The sequence below is a fragment of the Vicugna pacos genome, chromosome 23 (assembly GCF_048564905.1).
Source record: "Vicugna pacos chromosome 23, VicPac4, whole genome shotgun sequence".
NCBI classification, from domain to species: domain Eukaryota; kingdom Metazoa; phylum Chordata; class Mammalia; order Artiodactyla; family Camelidae; genus Vicugna; species Vicugna pacos.
Window position 1 is genome coordinate 6,287,150 of NC_133009.1, and position 18,666 is coordinate 6,305,815.

Here is an 18,666-nt window from a genome sequence, read left to right on the forward strand (position 1 = left end):
AGACTGCAAAGTCTTGATTATTCGCTTTTTTTGGCATCAGCCAGAGCAGCATCTCCTCCTTGACCTGCAGCCTGCTCTCAGTTCACCGAGGTCTGCTTGAAGCTGTTCTGTCCTCCGCCCAGTCTCTTTGGGCTGCTGCCCATGCACTGCCCGCGGCTGGGGTGTGGGTGGGGTGGTTCCTTCTTCATGGTCTCCCGGTGGTTGTCCACCCCTCCCTGCTGGTTGTTTCCATAGCAGCCACTCCGGGGAGAGGCCTGGCCCTGAGTGGAGCTTGTGGGCCCCTTACCTCGCCCACGCTCTCCTTCTCCCCTCCCCAGGGCATCCTCCGCACGGGCCTGGAGGAGGTGGGGCAGTTCTTTGCCCTCAATGGTTCCTGCCGCCTGCCGCTCAGCCCCAGTCTGCTGGTTAAGGGCATCGTGTCCAGGGTGAGTGGCTGGTGGGTTTGGGGCTCTTGGAGTGGGGAGGGCTCAGTGGAAGTGAGGTCCTCACTGACCAGTTTCTTGGGAGAGATGAGGAAGAGAGGCTTATGTGGGGCATCTCCCTACCGCTAATGTGTCTGGACTTTGGTCTGATGGCCATGCAGAGGAATGAGGTTGGGGACTGGGGAGGTGGCTCTACTGGTGATGTTGGGGTTGGCGCCCGGGCTGGTGATGCCCTCACCTGTCATTTGTCCAGCACTCTCTGTGTCCGGCACTGTTCTAAGTGCTTTCCATCAGTTATTGCCTCTCATCCTCACAACTCTTATGAAGTCGGTACTGTTGTGAGCCCCATTTTACAGAGAAGTGAACTATAGAGATGGGACATGTGACTTGCCAGAAGTCACACTAGTAAGTTGTGTGCAGAATGAACTGAAGGGGTAAACGACTGTGAGACGCCAAGGGCAGAATGAATCAGGATTTTGACAGGAGGGAGGGAAGGAAGGAACGTGGGCTCATAAGAAGCCTGGAAGAAACAGTGGGTGGGTGGACCTGCAGCAGCCGGTGGGGAGGTGGAGGGGCCATTCTCCTTCCTGGGCATGGGCCACCCTGACCCTGGTCACTACCCCTCTACTGTGGCAGGACTGCTCCTACTTCAACTCCAACGCAGTCCCCCTCAAGCTCTCCTTCCAGAACGTGGATCCGCTGGGCGAGAACATCCGTGTCATCTTCAAGGTGAGGACACTTCTCCCAGGCTGGTGGGATGTCGCTGGCAGAGAGGAGGAAAGGAGGGAACCCACGGGTGGCAACAGCGGCCCCAGGGCAGTTCTCTCCCCGCCATTCCATGCTGCCGTTTTAGTGTCGGAAAGACTTACCAGGTGGAAAGGGAAATAGATTAATTCCAGTGGCCCCAGAGGGCTAGGAACAGTGCTGGGACGTGTAGGGAGACAGCTGACGGCTCAGTGTACAGTGGTGCCTTCTAGAGAGCGGAGCTACCCCGATTTATTAGCATGGAGGAGGTGCTGACTTGCTTGTCCTGGGGATATTCAAGCAGAAGCTGAATGACCGTGTGCCAGGCCTGCTGGAGAGGAAATTCACATATCAGGTTCAAGCGCAGGTTGGCTTTAGATGAACCTTGAAGTCCTCCTAACTGATAACGTCCATGATTCTGAGGAGTGAGTGTAGTCTCAGAGCATGTAACCTAGTGGGGGAAATGAAAGGCATGTATGTGACTTAGTAACATATATTTGTTGTAAGTGTAAACGTTCAAGTTTAAAAAAGGCTTTGATGGTCAGGAGGGCTGCATGAAGACGAGGAACTTGGCTTCAGTTCAGATGGGGATGTGGGGTTGGGGGAAAAGCCGGAACACCGCATGGGGACAGTGTGGTTGCTGGCTGACCCCTGGTTGTTTGACCTGGCGTCAGCTGGGAAAACTGGGCAGTCCCCTGTCACTGTAGTGCGGGCCCGGGTTGCCCTCCTGGGGGACCTGGGAGCTGGGGGAGGCAGTGGAGACAGTTCTGATCACTGTCCTTCTCCATCCAGTGTGGGGATGACCTTCGCCAGGACATGCTAACCCTGCAGATGATTCGCATCATGAGCAAGATCTGGGTCCAGGAGGGGCTGGACATGCGCATGGTCATTTTCCGCTGCTTCTCCACTGGCCGGGGGAGAGGTCAGTCGGGCGTGGGTAGGGCTGTGAGTGGGCAGCTGGCGTCAGGGGGCACCCTTGCTCACCTCCTCTCTGCCCATTCCCCAATGTGAGCTGTGTGCTTCTCTGGAAAAATGAAGAGGGCGGGACAGTTTCACTCGAAGCTGTGGAATGGCATAAAAACAGAAGGTAGGGGGGAGAGACTGTTATAAAATAATGCAAACTTGGAGACATAACAACTAAGCATATTGTGTAGACTCTGGGTCCAGATTTAAACAAACCAACTGTAAAAAGATATTTTTGAAGGGGGAAAAAAAAAGAAAATCATTAAAAAAAAAAACCCAAAGTTTTTTTTGAGACAATTGGGAAATTTGCATGCAGACTGGGTTAGATCAGGTTAGATTAAAGAATGTTAAATTTTCGGATGTGATAATGGCAGGGTGGTTATGTCCTTATTAGTTACACTTGAAATACTCATGAGTAAAATGACATGTATGGGATTTACTTAAAAATACTCCAGAGGGGTGGGCAGGAAGTAGGATTCGGTGAGTGAAATAGATGAGACCAGATAGCAAAGTGTTGATAACTTTTGAGACTGAGTGGTGGTGATGTGTGAGTTCATGATACCATTTCTTTATTCTTATGTGTATTTGAAAATCCCATAGTAAAAGGTTAAACAAAAAGGATGGTGGCTGTGAACTGGGGAGACCAAAGGGTACAGTATGGAATATGAAACCTGGGGAACGACCGTCCTTTCCACCATTATCCTTTTCCCGTATCATCAGACTTTGTCCAAACGCCCTAGAGCTTAATTTATAGGGAAGCATCCAGCAAAGCTCTGTAGCCCTCTCCTGACGGAGCCCTTCTCTCTGCTCTGGAGGGTGACCCCGATGCCCCCCCGCCACAGGGATGGTGGAGATGATCCCCAACTCCGAGACCTTGCGCAAGATCCAGGTGGAGCATGGGGTGACCGGCTCCTTCAAGGACCGGCCTCTCGCCGACTGGCTGCAGAAACACAACCCTGGGGAGGACGAGTACGAGAAGGTAGGATTGAAGGGTTGAGGGCGAAGCTGGGGTGGGATGTGCCTGACTCTGGTGCATTGCTGTGTTCCCAGAATACAGCTCAGCTGTGTCCGGAGGAAAGAAACACTCATTCTTGGTTGACTGTTGCCCCCAGATGTCTAGGGGTGGGTCAGATGACTGCTGTAAGCTGAGCGAGAACGTATCCTGGTACCAGATCCCTGCTACCAGCTGGGAAGCCTTCATTGAATTCCTCTGGCAGCTTGAGTTTGGAGGACAGGGGCCAACTTGGGAGAACCTGCCTGTAGCCCTCTTAGTCATGGGTCCTGCTCAGGTCCTCCTGTGCCCTCAGAGGGCTCCCATGATACTTTATAGAGGTTGGAACAGACTACTGTTTTAAACTATACTTTTGTGTGTGTGTTGTCAGGGAGAGGGGTTTATTTATTTAAAATGGGGATGGAACCCAGGATCTTGTGCATGCTAGGCACACACTCTACCACTGAGCTGTACCCATCACCACCGGAGAGACTTCAGAGATCTTTTTAATCCATCTCCTCTTTTCATGATGTGAATTAAGATTCACTCAGTTGTCCCTCGTTATGGAGCCAGTTTGTGGCAAGCTTGTAACCAGAAGCCAGGACTGAGGACAGGTGTGAGACAGAGCTGATAGAACAGGTAGCTGATGGGAGAGGGGTGGGAAGGGATAAACTGGGAGTTCGAGATTTGCAGATACTGCCAGGTATGTATAAAATAGATAAACAAGTTTATACTGTGTGGCACAGGGAAATATATTCAAGATCTTATAGTAGCTCATGGTGAAAAAGAATATGAAAATGAATACATGTATGTTCATGTATGACTGAAGCATTGTGCTGTACACCAGAAACTGACACAACATTGTGAACTGACTATAACTCTATTAAAAAAAAAAAAAGCAACAACAACAAAAAAGAAAAGGTAGCTGACCTTTTTCCTCTGGTGGAGCTTTGCTGGGTGGGCGGGCCTTGCTGGCCCGCTGTGTTCTGTGGCGGGGCCGCAACTTCACGGCTCTTGTCTCTGGGTTGATGAAGTTTAGGGAAGAGAGTAAATCACAGTAACCCAGCTCCTAAGAGAATGAGCATAAGCCAGAATGCTAATTTATGGAATTTAACCCCTAAGGGGATCCGTACACTAACTTACACCGACCAATGCCTTTTATCCCTGAGGGAGAACCTAGGTGAACTGCTCAATTATAATCAGAATGTTGGGAGGGTGTAGCTCAGTGGTAGAGCATGTGCTTAGCACGCACAAGGTCCTGGGGTCAATCCCCAGTACCTCCATTAAAAAAGTAAGTAAATCAATAAGTAAACCTAATTAACTCTCCCCTTCAAAAAATAAATAAAATAAAAATAAAGTATAATCAGAATGTTGTTTAGAGGATCTTCCGCGGCCATAAATGTCTGCGTTCCACAGGGTTTAATTCCTGGCCCTTTGTGCTCTTCTTGTGCCAGCTGGTCCTCTCTTATTACTGCACCACCCACTTGCCTCTTTCCCCCCTCCAGCTGCATCCTCCATCGCCACCTGATGGCTGGACCTCTCTGCTTGTGTGTTTCACCTGTACCTCAAACCCAGTATCAGCAGAACCAAGCTTTCTGTCTCTCCCTCCCCTCTTGAAACCGGCTTTTGCTGTGTTCCCTGTCCGCGAGTGGTGTGACTCTCTCGATCACCCGGGACAGAGCCACGAGTCTTCTTGATGTTTCCTTCTGCCTCACCTCTGCTGTCCCAGCCCTGCTGATTCTGTTCCCCACATAGCTCTTGAGACTGGCCTCTTCTTACCATTTCTTTCAGCCGCTTGCGCTCTGTCCCAGTCTGAACCACTGGAATGCCTCTCCTTCCCTTACCATCCTCTGCTTGATTTCAGAGTCTTTTAAAATAAAGTGCAGACCACTCATGGCATTCCTTTGCTCTCAATTCTTCAAAGGCTCCCTCTGTCCTAAAAGATGAGCCCGACACCCACTACGCTGCACACAAACCCTCGGTGGTCTCATCCCAGGCACCTCCCCAGCTTGTGATACTTACACCCCAGCTCAGGGAGCGCCTTGCATTTACTCCACACCTTTAGACAACAGTACTCCCCTTTCCTGGAAAGTCCTTTCTTCCCTTCCCCATCCTTCAAAACCCACCTCCTCTATGTTACACATTTGAAGGTCTTCTGCCCTTGGAGAGGAGTGACAGTGATCGCTCACAGCCTCCCCTACCCCGTATCCTATTTATACTAACGTATATTTTTCAGATAGTGAACAGCCACCCTACAGAGACTCTGGTCTTGGTACCGGAATTAGGATTACTCTTTGTCAATATAATAAAGAATCATAATAGATATTACAGGAAAATGTGCAAGAATACACACACAGAGAAGCCAATTCTGTGTCCCGAGGTTTAACATCAGCCTTTTGAAGGTAGCTCCCAGCTTTTCTAGCCTTTCTGCTCGAATATGCAGGTAGTTTCTTATGATGACTAAGGAGGAAAGAGCTAGAGATATTTGCGTCTGGGCCATCTGCTCAGCAAAGAGCACTCTTGTCCTACAAGTGGAACCCCTTGAGTCAGGAGAGCTCCCTCTGAGCAGCGAGACTTCGGGCCAGTAAGCAGCTAACACCCCGCATCACTTAGGTGACAGACCTCAGCCACTTATTCTGTGACAGTACAGGTACGCACACAGCTGCTTTGTGTGTCAGTAGGATGCGTTTCAGGTAGAAAGACTGTCTGCGGCAGGAAGACAGGCTGATGGAGATGGTCAGGGCTGGGAGCCGGTGGGTCGTACTCCTGGCTGAGTGGGTTCTCTTCATCGTCTATTTCCCTGTCATGCAAATAGTCTTTTTCTCCCAGAAGGTACATTCTGTGATTTCCTTACAAACGTTCCATTCTCAACTTTCTAGGGATTAGTCATCTAGTTTAATCTAAGAAGGAGCTGGGAAATCTGGGGGATTTCTGTGTGCAGCTAGTTTTTCCCTCCCTTTTTGTAGGGGGAGGTAATTAAGTTTATTTATTTCTTTATTTTTAGAGGAGGTACTGGGGGTTGAACCCCGTGTGCTCTACCACTTGAGCTAAAATCCTCTCTACCCCATGTGTAGCTAGTTTTGAAGTAAGCCTGCCCGACAGACAAGAAGCTACAGGGAGATAAGGTCCCTGGACTCTGGGAAAGTGAGAAGCCTCAGTGAGCACTGAGTGAATGGTGGTGCCTGTAAAGCTCCGTGTGGGAGGAGTCAGTGTGAGCTGGGAAGCTCTGGGAAAGGTGTGGGACTCAGGGAAGGTCCTCGAAGGCTGGGTGGAAATTTGCAGAGGGAGGCAGGAGGGGCGTGCATTCTCCATCTGGGAAGCCTTCCTCATTCCCAGCTTTGTACGTTCCTACGTGGCTGTGACCACTGTTGCCCTCTGCTGTTGAGTCTTCTTAAGTTCTTGGGAATTCTGTAAACCTCACAGAGAGGATTTAGAGGATGAAAGGCGTCCATATATTTTTACTGGAAAGACAGATAAGGGGGCAGATATTGACCACATAACATAAGGTGGATCCAACACCGTACTCCCTCCCCTCCTGCTTTAGACTTGAAAATGTCTCTAACACATTTTACTGACTAGAGATGTGTCTGATTTTCAAGTGTAGAACACCCCCCTAGAAGTGTTAAGCTGCCTCAGCTCTTCCTCGGTGTGAAGAGATTTTAATTAGATTAGCATTTAGCTGTTACCAAGAACACTGGAAATGGGAGTTGTGTTGGGGGCAGAGAGAAGGGCAGAAGAATTCTGAGCAGGGTCGGGAAGGGACCCTTAAGTCGGCTGCCTCAGTGCTGAGCTTGAGTTAAGATCACCATGACCAATTGGGAAAGTTGTAAACATCACGCTTCCTGTCTGTTAATTGGGACTCTTCATTCCGGGCTGGTCAGGTCTGGGCTCAAGTCCACTATCTTTCCAACCAATCTCCCAAGGAGAAAGAAAAGCTCAGAAGAAGGTGGATTGCAGATAAGGTGATGGAGACACACATACAAGCCTTCCATCTCCTTATACCCCGTAAGATACAAGAGCAGTTTCTATGTGCATCAGTGTGTGTGTGTTAGTATGTGATGTGATGACGGCTGGACAGGCAGGTGTGAGTGCTGTTGGGCTCCTGAGAGAGAAAGGCCAGGACTGGCTGAACTCAGTCTGGCTGTGGCCCCTGGGGACCCCTCCCCCCTACACACACCAGCTTTATGTCCTCTGCTCGCATCTGTCTTCCTCCTCCCAGGCTGTAGAGAACTTCATCTATTCCTGTGCTGGCTGCTGCGTGGCCACGTATGTCTTGGGCATCTGTGACCGACACAATGACAACATCATGCTGAAGACGACTGGCCACATGTTCCACATCGATTTCGGCCGCTTCCTGGGCCACGCCCAGATGTTCGGCAACATCAAGCGGTAAGTGGTCTCCGGAAGCCAGGTTGTGCCCCTGGGGCGGGGGTTCAGCAGAAACGGTTCGGAGCTGGAACACAAGCCCGCAGTGGAAGGGGCCACACTTCGGAGCAGCTCTGGAGAAGAGGAGACTGAGCAGGAGGTCAAGTCCGTGCAGGGCCTTGCAGAAGAAGGTGGGGGGACCAGCCATTCTCCACCCACCCTGCTGAGGACTGAGCAAAGGGAAATGAGCCCAAACCCCAGAAAGAGGGAATGCAAGCCAATATCGCTAGCTCACAGTCAGGGAACCAATGAAGGGTGTGTCTGGGGATCTTTTGAGATTAAGGTAGAAAAAGAAGAATGTTAGAAGCGCCCCATCTATCTGAGTTCACACAGGTGCTGAGGGATGAGGGGGACGTCCCCTGCTGCGACCCACGGGGTGGGCTTCCTCCTTCGTGTTGACTGTCTACCTGTGTGTTTCCCTTGGCCCAGGGACCGTGCCCCCTTTGTCTTCACCTCGGACATGGCGTATGTCATCAACGGGGGCGACAAGCCTTCCAGCCGCTTCCATGATTTTGTTGACCTTTGCTGCCAAGCCTACAACCTCATTCGCAAGCACACCCACCTCTTCCTCAACCTTCTGGGCCTGGTGAGGAGCTCCATCCCTTTCTGAACCCCTCTTTATCATCTGGCCACCATCTTTACGACTCCCCTGTCTTGCTTCAAAGGATTTCTGAAGATCTGCTTCTCTGAGCCCTAGATAAAGGCAGGGCCCAGATTCCCCAGCACAGTGGTATCCACGCGGGTACCTGACTTCCTGCTCCAACCCTCCCCGTTCTGGTGGCCTGCCAGCCACTGCCCACAGCGTCTGTCCACCACCCTCTAGAAGGGTTAGGGGGCCTAGCTATAGAAAACCTTGCCTTGTGGTGGGGAGGAAGCAAGAATTCCTAGTTGTTACAGGCGCCCTTCTTCTTTGGTCTTTTTCCAGATGTTGTCCTGTGGGATCCCTGAGCTCTCAGACCTGGATGACCTCAAGTACGTGTATGATGCCCTGAGGCCTCAGGACACAGAGGCCAATGCCACTACCTACTTCACCAGGTAAAACTCTCCATGCAAGACAGCGCTGCCCACTCTGGGCAGTTAATTTCCAGGCTGTCTGATTGGGAGGACCAGGGCCAGCAAAACGGGAAGGGCTCAGCCCCGGCGGCAGAGCTTACAGCTGACACCCTGGGTCCACTGTCCCAACTTTGCCTCTGACTTGGGGAAGTCATTTTAGTTCTCTCAGACTCAGTTTTCCATCTGCGCTTGGGTGCTCACCTGTACGTACAGAGGTATTGTAATCTCTGTCTTGCATTCTCACCAGCTCCTAGTCAAAAACTTGGTCTATGGAGCAATGTATTATATGGATTTTGTCATAGTTTTCAGCTGTCTGGATCAGAACCTTCCTCCTCTTTAAAACATGGAATTGCATGGTTCCAGTTTCCCGTTTTTGACATTTTGAGGTACAGGGAGGTGTCTTTGTACTAACGTCTACAATTCTGTCCATGTAGGTGATTCTCCATTTTATTACGCACTCTTTTTGGAACTTAGCGAGCTAAATTTTCTCTGTTGGGTCTAACACAGAACCTTTCCTTTTGAACTACAATCTCTAGATTGAGCTGTGCTTGGGGAGGTTCCATTGTACTGAACCTTGAAATTCAATTTGACAACAGTTTTTAGACATTTACAGGATGACTCCATGGTGGCATCTCTAATTCCTTCCTGCCTTGATTTAACTGAATTGGGCTCAGGGGACAGTAAGGGGAGATAAAGACCCCAGGATTCACAGAAATAAATCGCATGCGGATAGTTCTGTGCTGTCGTGTGCTCTGCGAGGATATTACACGGTGAAAATGATCTGAGCTGAGCTGAGTGTTAATTTCAGGTGTCAGGGGATATTCCCTGAGATGGCTCTGTCCAGGACGTGTGGGTGTGGGGTCTCTGGTTACATCTTTTTCTTCCCATCCTCCTGCAGGTTGATTGAATCCAGCCTGGGCAGTGTAGCCACAAAGCTCAATTTTTTCATTCATAACCTGGCTCAGATGAAGTTCACAGGCTCAGATGACAGGCTAACCCTTTCCTTTGCTCCGCGAACATACACTCTCAAGAGCTCTGGCCGCATCAGTGATGTGTTTCTCTGCCGCCACGAGAAGATCTTCCACCCCAACAAGGGCTACGTAAGTCCTTTCTCCAGTCTGACCCTCTCCTGATCCCCACCGCCTCCCATTTATTGGGCTTCTGACTGTTTCTTCACTTCCACACTGTGGGTGCTGGGGTTGACCAAGCGTCCTTCCTGTGCTGGGAGCAGTCCCAGGCCCCTGCCCTTTCCCTGCCCAAGAGGCTGCCTGGAATCCGGGGCCCAGGTTGGATGGCAGTTCCCTCTGAGTCCAGGATCTTGCAAAACATGTGCAGGAAATATTTGCTTACATTTTCCTGCAAATGTATATTATTTTGTCTTCCTTAGAGACATTCTGGAAAGCATACCTCCCCAGAAACACACACACACACACACACACACACACACACACACACACACACACACACACACACACACACACACACACACACACACACACACACACACACACACACACACACACACACACACACACACACACACACACACACACACACACACACACACTCTCTCTCTCTCTCTCTCTCTCTCTCTCTCTGTTCCCTCACCTACTTCATTGGGTGGAGAGGGTTTGGCAGGGAGTGTTCTCTGAGGCTTGAACCTTTGCAGATTTATGTGGTAAAGGTGATGCGAGAGAATGCTCATGAGGCCACTTACATCCAGCGGACGTTTGAGGAGTTCCAGGAATTACACAATAAGCTGCGGCTTCTCTTCCCTTCTTCCCTCTTGCCCAGGTAGCTGCTCCCTTTACTCTCTGTGCTGAGGGGTCCTGGGGAGGGAGTGTGGAAGGGGGCTGGGCAAGGGGGTGGAGGGGGGCTGCAGAAGTGAGAAAACTACTACCCTTTTAGAGTAAAGGTCTAAGTCCTTGGTTTCCTTGGCCTGGCCAAGGAGTTTGATGGCAAGTGCTCCCCCTGGTGGCCATGCTCTTCTGACACTCTCAAGGGGTTTTACTCCAGCCTTGAAAATTTGCTTGGCCCACCGCCCAGGGGAGCAAACTGGGTCTAAAGGCAGAGGGTCGATTGAATCTCAAGATATTCCAAAGTTTCTAATCTTCCAAAGAGTTGAAGTATTTTTCAAGTAGATAAGCAAAATGTGGTGTATATACAAAATGGAATATTATTAAGTCTTAAAAAGAGGAAATTCTGGCACATGCTACAACATGGATTGGGGATATTATACTAAGTGAAATGTCAGTCCACAAAAGACAAATACTGTATGAGTCCACTTACATGAAGTACTCAGAATAGTCAAATTCATAGAAACAGAAAGTAGAAGAATGTTGCCAGGGGGAGGAAGCAAATCAGGAGTTATATAATGGGTGTAGAATTTCACTTTTGCAAGGTGGAAAGCTTTCTGGAGGTGATTGGTGGTGATGGTTGCACAACAGTGTGAATGTACTTAATTCTGAATTGCACAATTAAAAATGGTTAAGATGGTAATTTTTATGTTATGTGTCTTTCACAACAATTTTTTTAAAAACGACTTTTCAAATGAAGTTTTACCTTGATGGGGAAAACTGGGGGCTCCAGAGCCCCTGAGGCACTTCTGGGGGGCCCAACAGTTTGTTTTTCTTGCCCGGTGTCCTTGGAACTTGTCCCGTGGGAGATGCTGCGCGTGTGTCCTTGGCACAGACCTGGGGAGCTGGGGGAGGTGTGGACTGGGGGAAAGGTCCCTGGAAGGGAGGCTGGTGGGAAATGTGGGGCAGGTGACTGAAAACACAAGGGACATGTGACTAAAGCCTGTTGTTGCCTCTTTATTTTTCTTTCGCCATCTTCCCGCTCCTCCGTCCCCACCGCCCACCTGTCCCCAGCTTCCCTAGTCGCTTCGTGATCGGCCGCCCGCGGGGAGAGGCGGTGGCGGAGCGGCGGAGGGAGGAGTTGAACGGCTACATCTGGCACCTGATCCACGCAGCCCCCGAGGTGGCCGAGGTCGGTGGGCTGTGTCTGTTCTGGCTCTGATGTGGGGGTGGGGCAATCAGAGAGGAGACTTGTCTGTCCGACGGTGCGGAGGAGGAGGTGGGTGAATCGTGGCTCCAGCCCCATGGGCTGTGCCCAGAAACGCAGTGAAACGCACTGCGCAGCCGGGCACAGGGAGAGACGTGCCCTTTGGGTGCCATCCCAGAGTGCTTGTTGTGAACAAGAAAGAGCCTGAGGAAGAGAGGGGTTCTGGAGGAAAGGAAGGTTTTTGAGCTGGTTGAGTATGTGTATCCACCTAGCTTCCCTGTCCCCCCCGTTAAATAAATATTATAACCTGGTATTATAATGGGAATAAAAACAAATGTAGGCATCTCTCGTCATCCTAACAAATCATCTAACCCTATTTCCACATTTCCTTCTATATGTCCATCTATAAATGTAACTTTTACAGCTTTGTAGTGGTCATAGCTTAAATGTAATTCCATATTCTGGTTTTTTTTTCACTTAAATGTCTATAGTAAGCACAACTTTTAATGTCTGTACCAGATTAGCGCACTGACTTGCAATCCCATAACCTTAACCATTCGCTTCTTGAAAGACATTCAAATTATGTCCCCTTTTTTTCGCTATTAATGCTAGAGTGGGTATCTTCACACATTGTAGATTTGGTTTTTGTTTTCCCTAATTGCCTAGGAAACATTCTTGAAAGTAGGGTTCATGGTCTTTGTCCAAGGGTAGCCCAGGCATTTCTCTGTGTGTAAGGGGTATGCTTGCGTCAGCAGGGGAGGGAGTCGTGGAAAAGAACAGCCCGCTTTTGACCTGATGTGACCGACTTTTATTGGCTTTTTCTTTTTTTTTAACTTTTTTATTATGAGACTTTCAAACATACAGAAAAATAAACAGTATAATGAGTATACATCCGTCACCTAAATAAACAGTTTAATATTTTGCCATATTTGCTTCATGTATTTTTATATGAAATGTTTAAAAGTAAATCACAGACATCATGACATTCTACCCCCAAATACTTACTATGCATTGCTAAAAAACAAGGAAAAAAATTTTTTTAACTTAAAAACATTTTTTTTTATTGAAGTGTAGTTGATTTACAATGTTAGTTTCAGGTGTATAGCAAAGTGATTATACATATGTGTTTTCTTTTTGGAACCTTTTCCGTTATACAGCAAGTCCTTGTTGGTTATCTGTGTTACATACAGTAATGTGTGTCTACAAGGACATAATCCTACATAAATACAGTGTCATTGTATCACCCAATACATAGTCCATATTCAGAATTTCCCTGCCACCCCCCAAATTCTTTTAACACTTGGGTTTTTTTGAGCTGTGATTCAAATAAGAACTGCATATTAACATTTGGTTGTCACATTCCATACGTCTGTTTTAATGGAGAAGTGTCCCTTCCCTTTTTTACTGGGCCCTTGTCTTACTGAGGAGTGACCCTGTTTCCTGATCCCGTTGCAGTGTGAGTTGGTGTACACCTTTTTCCACCCTCTACCCCGGGATGAGAAGGCTGCGGGCACCAGCCCAGCCCCCACGCCCTCAGGTATGGTGCCTTCTCGGTGGTATTTCTGCTGACCTCTCTGAACCACCCCCAAAGGTGACTTTTCCTGCCCTCGCCTCTTCCCAGTTCTCTTTCTTCGACTTGTCTCTGTTCCTTTGCTTACTGGCTAGAGAATCTGGTTTCCCACTCAGGCTGTTGGGGCCGTAGCTCCTGTGCGGGTTCCCCGGGGACTGGATATTCCATTGGTGCTAACACACTGACATTGGACAGACCATCCCACCCCAACTCTGAGTCTTGTTAGCAGGGGCCACCTGGCGGGTCCCGGATGGGATTCTAAGAACCTGACGTGGAAATTACTCATGGCAGGTCAGAGGAAAACAGAAGCATCTGCCTGCCACCAGGGGGGGTCAGGGCTGGCCTCATGACCTTTCTTGGTTTCCTTTATCCTTACAGATGGCTCATGGGCCCGGCCGGTTGGGAAGGTTGGGGGAGAGGTGAAGCTGTCCATCTCCTACAAAAACAATAAACTCTTCATCATGGTGATGCATATTCGGGGCTTGGTAAGTGCACACAGCCCTCATTTGGATCTTTATCTTTCTTCTGGTACTTTTCTGACTGGCCAGACCTTTTCTGAGGCGTCTCATGAGAGCAACCACAAAGGCTGCTGAACGAGTACTCAGTGGCCGTGCTCCCATGCTAGGCCTACAGTATGACCAAGCAATGCTAGACACAGCTTCTTACTACCTGTGGCCTTGGCAACTAGCCCATTTACCCTTAGCCTCATTAAGGTGAAGATGACGTTAGCATCTGATAGGGTTGTTATGGGGGTTTCATGAGATAATGGATAAAGCATGTAGAAGACTTTAATATAGTACCTGGCATTATTATTATGGTGATTATTATAAGGAGAGGCCCAAAGGGTTTATTTCCTGGTGGTTATAGAGATAAGGCAGCCAAATGTCCTTCAAGCATCATCAAGGCAGTGTGTAATTAACTAAATTTTTGGTACGATTCTAAGAACATTGTGAGTGGAACTCTTAATGAACACCTTCAATGTGCTGGACTTTTGTAGGTTGGGGCTTTGGTATGTGGCAGGAGGTACGTGAGCTTTGAAATCAGACACCAGGGTTTCACTCTTACACCATCATTCATTCCTTTCATTCAACAAATGTTCATCAGCTGCCTGCTCCATGCCAGGCCCTGATACATTAGCTGTGGATTCAAGGGTAAACAAAACAAAATCCCTGCCCTCAGGGAGCTTACCTTCTAGGAGGAGGAGGTGGACAGACAGATAAGTAGAATATATAGCAAGTCAGAGAGTGGTAATTGCTCTGGTGAGAATAAGGCAGAGAAGGGATACTGGAGAGGATGAGGGTAGTGGCAGTTTTGCAGAGGGGCCAGGGAAGCCCGCATTGAGGAGGAGGTATTGGAGCAAAGGTGGAAGGAGGTGAGGGAGGAAGTCACAGACATATGTCTGAGGGAGGACTGTTCCAGGCAGAAGCAGCAGTTTAATCCAAAAGCCCTAGTCGGGAGCCTGCCTGGGGCATGTCAGGAAGTGCGGGAGGAGGCCAACGTGGCTGAAGCCCCTGGAGTGAAGGGGAGAGTAGTGAATGGTGCGGTTGGACAGGACACGGCGGACCAGAGCCTGCGTCCTGCGGCCAGGCCTGCGGCTTTGCCCTGAGTGAGGTGGGAGGGAGCCATTGGAGGATTCTGAGCAGAGGCTTGACAAGATCTGACTTAAGTGTTACAAGCATCAGGCTGGGTGAATCACTGATTGGCTGATCTTGAAAAAGCAGTTTAATCTCTCTGACTCATTTCTCTTCGGGATTACTTGGAGCAAATGACAAAAAAGACAAAGACTAAAAAGGCAAAAATATCTGGGGACATGATGGTTCATTCAAAACAGACCAAGTAATCACTTTAGAATGCCCTGTGTGTTCTCATACCAAGTGCAGACGGGACATGACAGACGGTCTGACGGACGTTTTAGTAGGGCCCCTAGTGCCATCACGGTGGGTGCTTCTGTCAGGGTGGAGGGGGTGGGAAACAAGTTACTGTGAGTTGCAGGAAGCTGGGTGTGGGAGAAGAGGGTCTGGCTCAGGGCGATCACAGGAATGGTGATAAAGGGACAGACGGAAGTATCTTCATCTTTTGTTTTTGGTTTTCATTCCCTTCGTAGCAACTGCTCCAGGATGGGAATGACCCTGACCCCTATGTCAAGATTTACCTCCTTCCTGACCCTCAGAAAACCACTAAGAAGAAAACCAAAGTGGCCCGGAAAACCTGCAACCCCACCTACAATGAGATGGTGTGTGGGGAGGGTGCTGGCGTTGGGCTGGGGCCGGCAAACTATGCCTGTTTTTGTAAATATGGGGTCGTGGCCACACCGATTCATTTAAGTCTCGTCTGCAGCTGCTGTCATATTGCAGCGGCTGGGGTGAGTGGTCTTGACATAGACCAGACTTTACGGCCTATAAAGCCTAAAACATTTCTTATCTGGCCCTTTATGTAAAAAAAGTTTGCTGACACTTAGGGTAGGGACTCCAGCCCTGGGGTGTGGCCTTGGGAGGAGGAGCAGTGGCCCCAGCGACAAGCCGTCATTTGTCTTTGTTCCTTAGAGCTTCCCTCGGCTTCTGTCTGGCTGGGGAGGTCAGGTGATCTTAGCCTCAGCCAGCTCACACCACGACACCCTTCCCTGCTCCCCCTGGATTCTTCAAGTTCCCTCTCTCACCGCTCCCCTCTCTTCCCCATTTTGCCTTTGCAGCTGGTGTATGATGGGATCCCCAAGGGAGACCTGCAGCAGCGGGAGCTACAGCTGAGTGTGCTGAGTGAGCAAGGATTCTGGGAGAATGTTCTCCTGGGGGAGGTGCACATCCGCCTGCGAGAGCTGGACCTGGCCCAGGAGAAGACCGGCTGGTTTGCACTGGGATCTCGAAGTCACGAGACCTTATGAGCCCGGTGGAGCCCTGGCCCAGGACCCCGGGCTTGTGGTAGAGCTGGGAGAGAGGACTCTCCCTGCTTTCCTTTGGAAGGGCAGGGCCCTTCATGGGGCCTCCCTGCTGTCCCGGCGGATCGGGCCTCCCGTGGTAGGAGGCAGGGGGAGTCAGATGCTCTGCTCGCCCCTCCTCTGCAGACTGAGTTTGGGTTGGTTGTGATGAGCAGCCCCTTGGAGGCTGTGAGGTTGCAGCAAAGTTTTAAGTTTACCTTGTGTCAAGGGAGCAATGCCTGGTTTGGGGTGTGTGGGGTGGGCTATATGAAGTAGCATTTGGGGGACAGGGTGGGTGGGTATCTTTATTTTTATTTTTAAAAAATGAAATAGTAACTGTTGTCCTAACCGGACAGGCAGCCTTGTGAGAAGGGACTACATATGCCTTGGAAGGCAAAGGAGGAAGACCGTTCGGACTTTCTGTATGATTGAGGTTCTTGCTGGACTCTTCTCCGGGTTTTTGTTTGTGTTTTGTTTCTGTTTCTCTCTCTGTAGGAATTATTTGGGGAGGGGCCCAGTGGGCCCTCGGGGAGAGCCCCCCCTCTCTGAGGCAGGTAGAGAGGGACAGGGAGGGCTGCATGTGCCGGACTGAGGCCTGCGCGGCTGGGCCATTCTGATTTTGCCTCCAAAGGAGAGCGATGTGGTGCCCACGTGTGTCAGGAGGGGCCTTCCACACGGGGTTCTGCGGAGGACCTGTGTTCAGGGACCCGTGCTCTTTTGGGGGAGTTTGTCCTCTCGTCTTCCCCTACTTTGCTAGGACTTGCCCTGAACACTGTCTTCTGCTCCCACCCCCCATTTTCTCAGCCCTTCTGGGGGCCATCTGGTCCCTGTCGACATGCTGGGGTGCTCCCCATTCCTTGTTGATATGCTGGGGTGCTCCCCCCAGGTCTCTCCCTTCAGTTCTCCCTGGTGGGATAAAATGCTGCCCCGGCCCTTAGATTGGGTTTCACCCCAGGGCCTCCAGGCTGCAGATGCTAGCGTGGCCGCCTGCTCGGTGGCTTCTGGGACACTTCTGTCACCCGCCACTCCTTTCATTTTGCTGCTTCTCTCCCTAACTCCATTTCTGTCACATTTTTGTAAGAATTTCTCTCATTGTGTGGGGCCATGAACTTATTTAGTCTGGAGCCAAAGGGATGCCCTTAACTGAATGAAAGGGATGCGGGGCAGGGGATCCCATCAAAATGGTTGTTTTTTCCAGCGGTTTTCTTTGGTTGGGAGGAGGCTGGATGGAGCCGAGCTGGAAGAGGGGACCGGATCTCTGCTCTCCTAACCTCTTTATTCCCGCCCAGATGGACCTGAAATTCCCTCTTGTGCTTCACTCCAAAGGGTTGTCTTCCTTGAAGAAAGAGGGAGAGACTTTGAATTTGCTACTAACCTTTTAAATTGGCTGGCTGTGCCCAGTGACCGGGGAATGGAGTTAAACGGGGATGCTCTGTGGGCTGTCCCTCCCCAGCTCTGAGGATCAGAAATCCCCCTTTTTGCTGACTCATTCCATAACTGGAGAAAGAAGCTCCACTCGAAGCCACAGGGAAGTTTCAACTTTTCTTTTAAATTAAAAATGCCAAGGATAAAGCTGGCTGCTGTGGGCAAGGGCTGGGGGAGTGGGAACAGGGGTGGAACTTCTCCAGATGAATGGACCAGAGATGTGTTACTGGCTTTTGCCGGTGGCTCATCTTACTTTGACCCTCTATGCCCAGAATTTAAAGAGGTCTGTGACTGTACCCACTTCCCAGACGTCCTTGTATCTCCTACTTTGGAATTGTATTTTCTAATAAATGACATTTAGAAAAACGAAGCTGTCATTTTCAAGACTTGTTGTTTACATGTTTTGATTAAAACATCTGATATACAGGCTGAAAATAATGATAGTAGTGGTTTTACAGGTGGTAACTTTTACCCTGACAGCTGCAGCGCACTGGGCATTTATCAGCTAAACTGTGCCTCCCAGCAGTTTGATCAGGTGAGGAGTATTAGCCCCATTTTACAGGTGAAGAAACTGAAGCCCAGAGGGATGGAGGAATTTGCCTATGGGCACAGTAAGTCAGCCTTGGCTCTAGAATTTGAATCCAGGTTTGTTCGACTCCAAACCGGTGCCAATCCTCCCAGGCAATGTTTAATGCAGTCCTTTCAGTTGGTGTAACACAGTTATTTAGAGTGTTTTTTTTAATATACACGATGTGATTTTTCATTACAGCTGTGCTGGGAAGTTGATATGGCTCATTCGCTAGGTCTGACAACAAACATTCGTTGTGCTCACCAGAGCTACCCGGTGGCCTGCCTCCGTTCACAAAGGATACAGCCCTTGGACCTGGTACCTGGCTGAGGGTTGCAAGGATAAATGAAGCTAGGCCTCCGGAGTTAAGACGTTTACTGCCTAGAATTATTTAACCAACCCCGTTTCAAGCAAAGAGGAAACAAGCCCTGAGACGCCGCACCAACGGTCACGTTGTTGGAGCAGAGCCTGAGCTCAGAGTTGAACCCCAAGTGGAAGCTGGGGGCCATGCGACCCTTGTTGAAGCATTTTACCCAGAAGCTTTCAAAACTCCCAGTGCGGAGACATATTTCCTGCTGGGGGGTTTTGTGG

General features: G+C 49.7%; 1 protein-coding gene across 5 annotated transcripts in view; it reads left to right on the forward strand.

The window, feature by feature from the left end:
- PIK3C2B (phosphatidylinositol-4-phosphate 3-kinase catalytic subunit type 2 beta) overlaps positions 1-17,877 on the forward strand; it is a 61,587-nt gene extending 43,710 nt beyond the window's left edge. For all 5 annotated transcript variants that reach the window (XM_015248905.3, XM_006215505.4, XM_072948387.1 and 2 more), the window contains 14 exons: positions 318-425; positions 1,059-1,151; positions 1,959-2,088; positions 2,972-3,108; positions 7,340-7,509; positions 7,975-8,131; positions 8,471-8,580; positions 9,497-9,698; positions 10,268-10,392; positions 11,469-11,586; positions 13,057-13,138; positions 13,550-13,656; positions 15,276-15,404; positions 15,861-17,877. In XM_015248905.3, the coding sequence (XP_015104391.2) occupies positions 318-425; positions 1,059-1,151; positions 1,959-2,088; positions 2,972-3,108; positions 7,340-7,509; positions 7,975-8,131; positions 8,471-8,580; positions 9,497-9,698; positions 10,268-10,392; positions 11,469-11,586; positions 13,057-13,138; positions 13,550-13,656; positions 15,276-15,404; positions 15,861-16,049 (1,857 nt within the window). In that variant the 3' untranslated portion in view covers positions 16,050-17,877. The remainder of the gene's footprint in view (positions 1-317; positions 426-1,058; positions 1,152-1,958; positions 2,089-2,971; positions 3,109-7,339; positions 7,510-7,974; positions 8,132-8,470; positions 8,581-9,496; positions 9,699-10,267; positions 10,393-11,468; positions 11,587-13,056; positions 13,139-13,549; positions 13,657-15,275; positions 15,405-15,860) is intronic.
- The last annotated feature ends 789 nt before the right edge of the window (positions 17,878-18,666 follow it).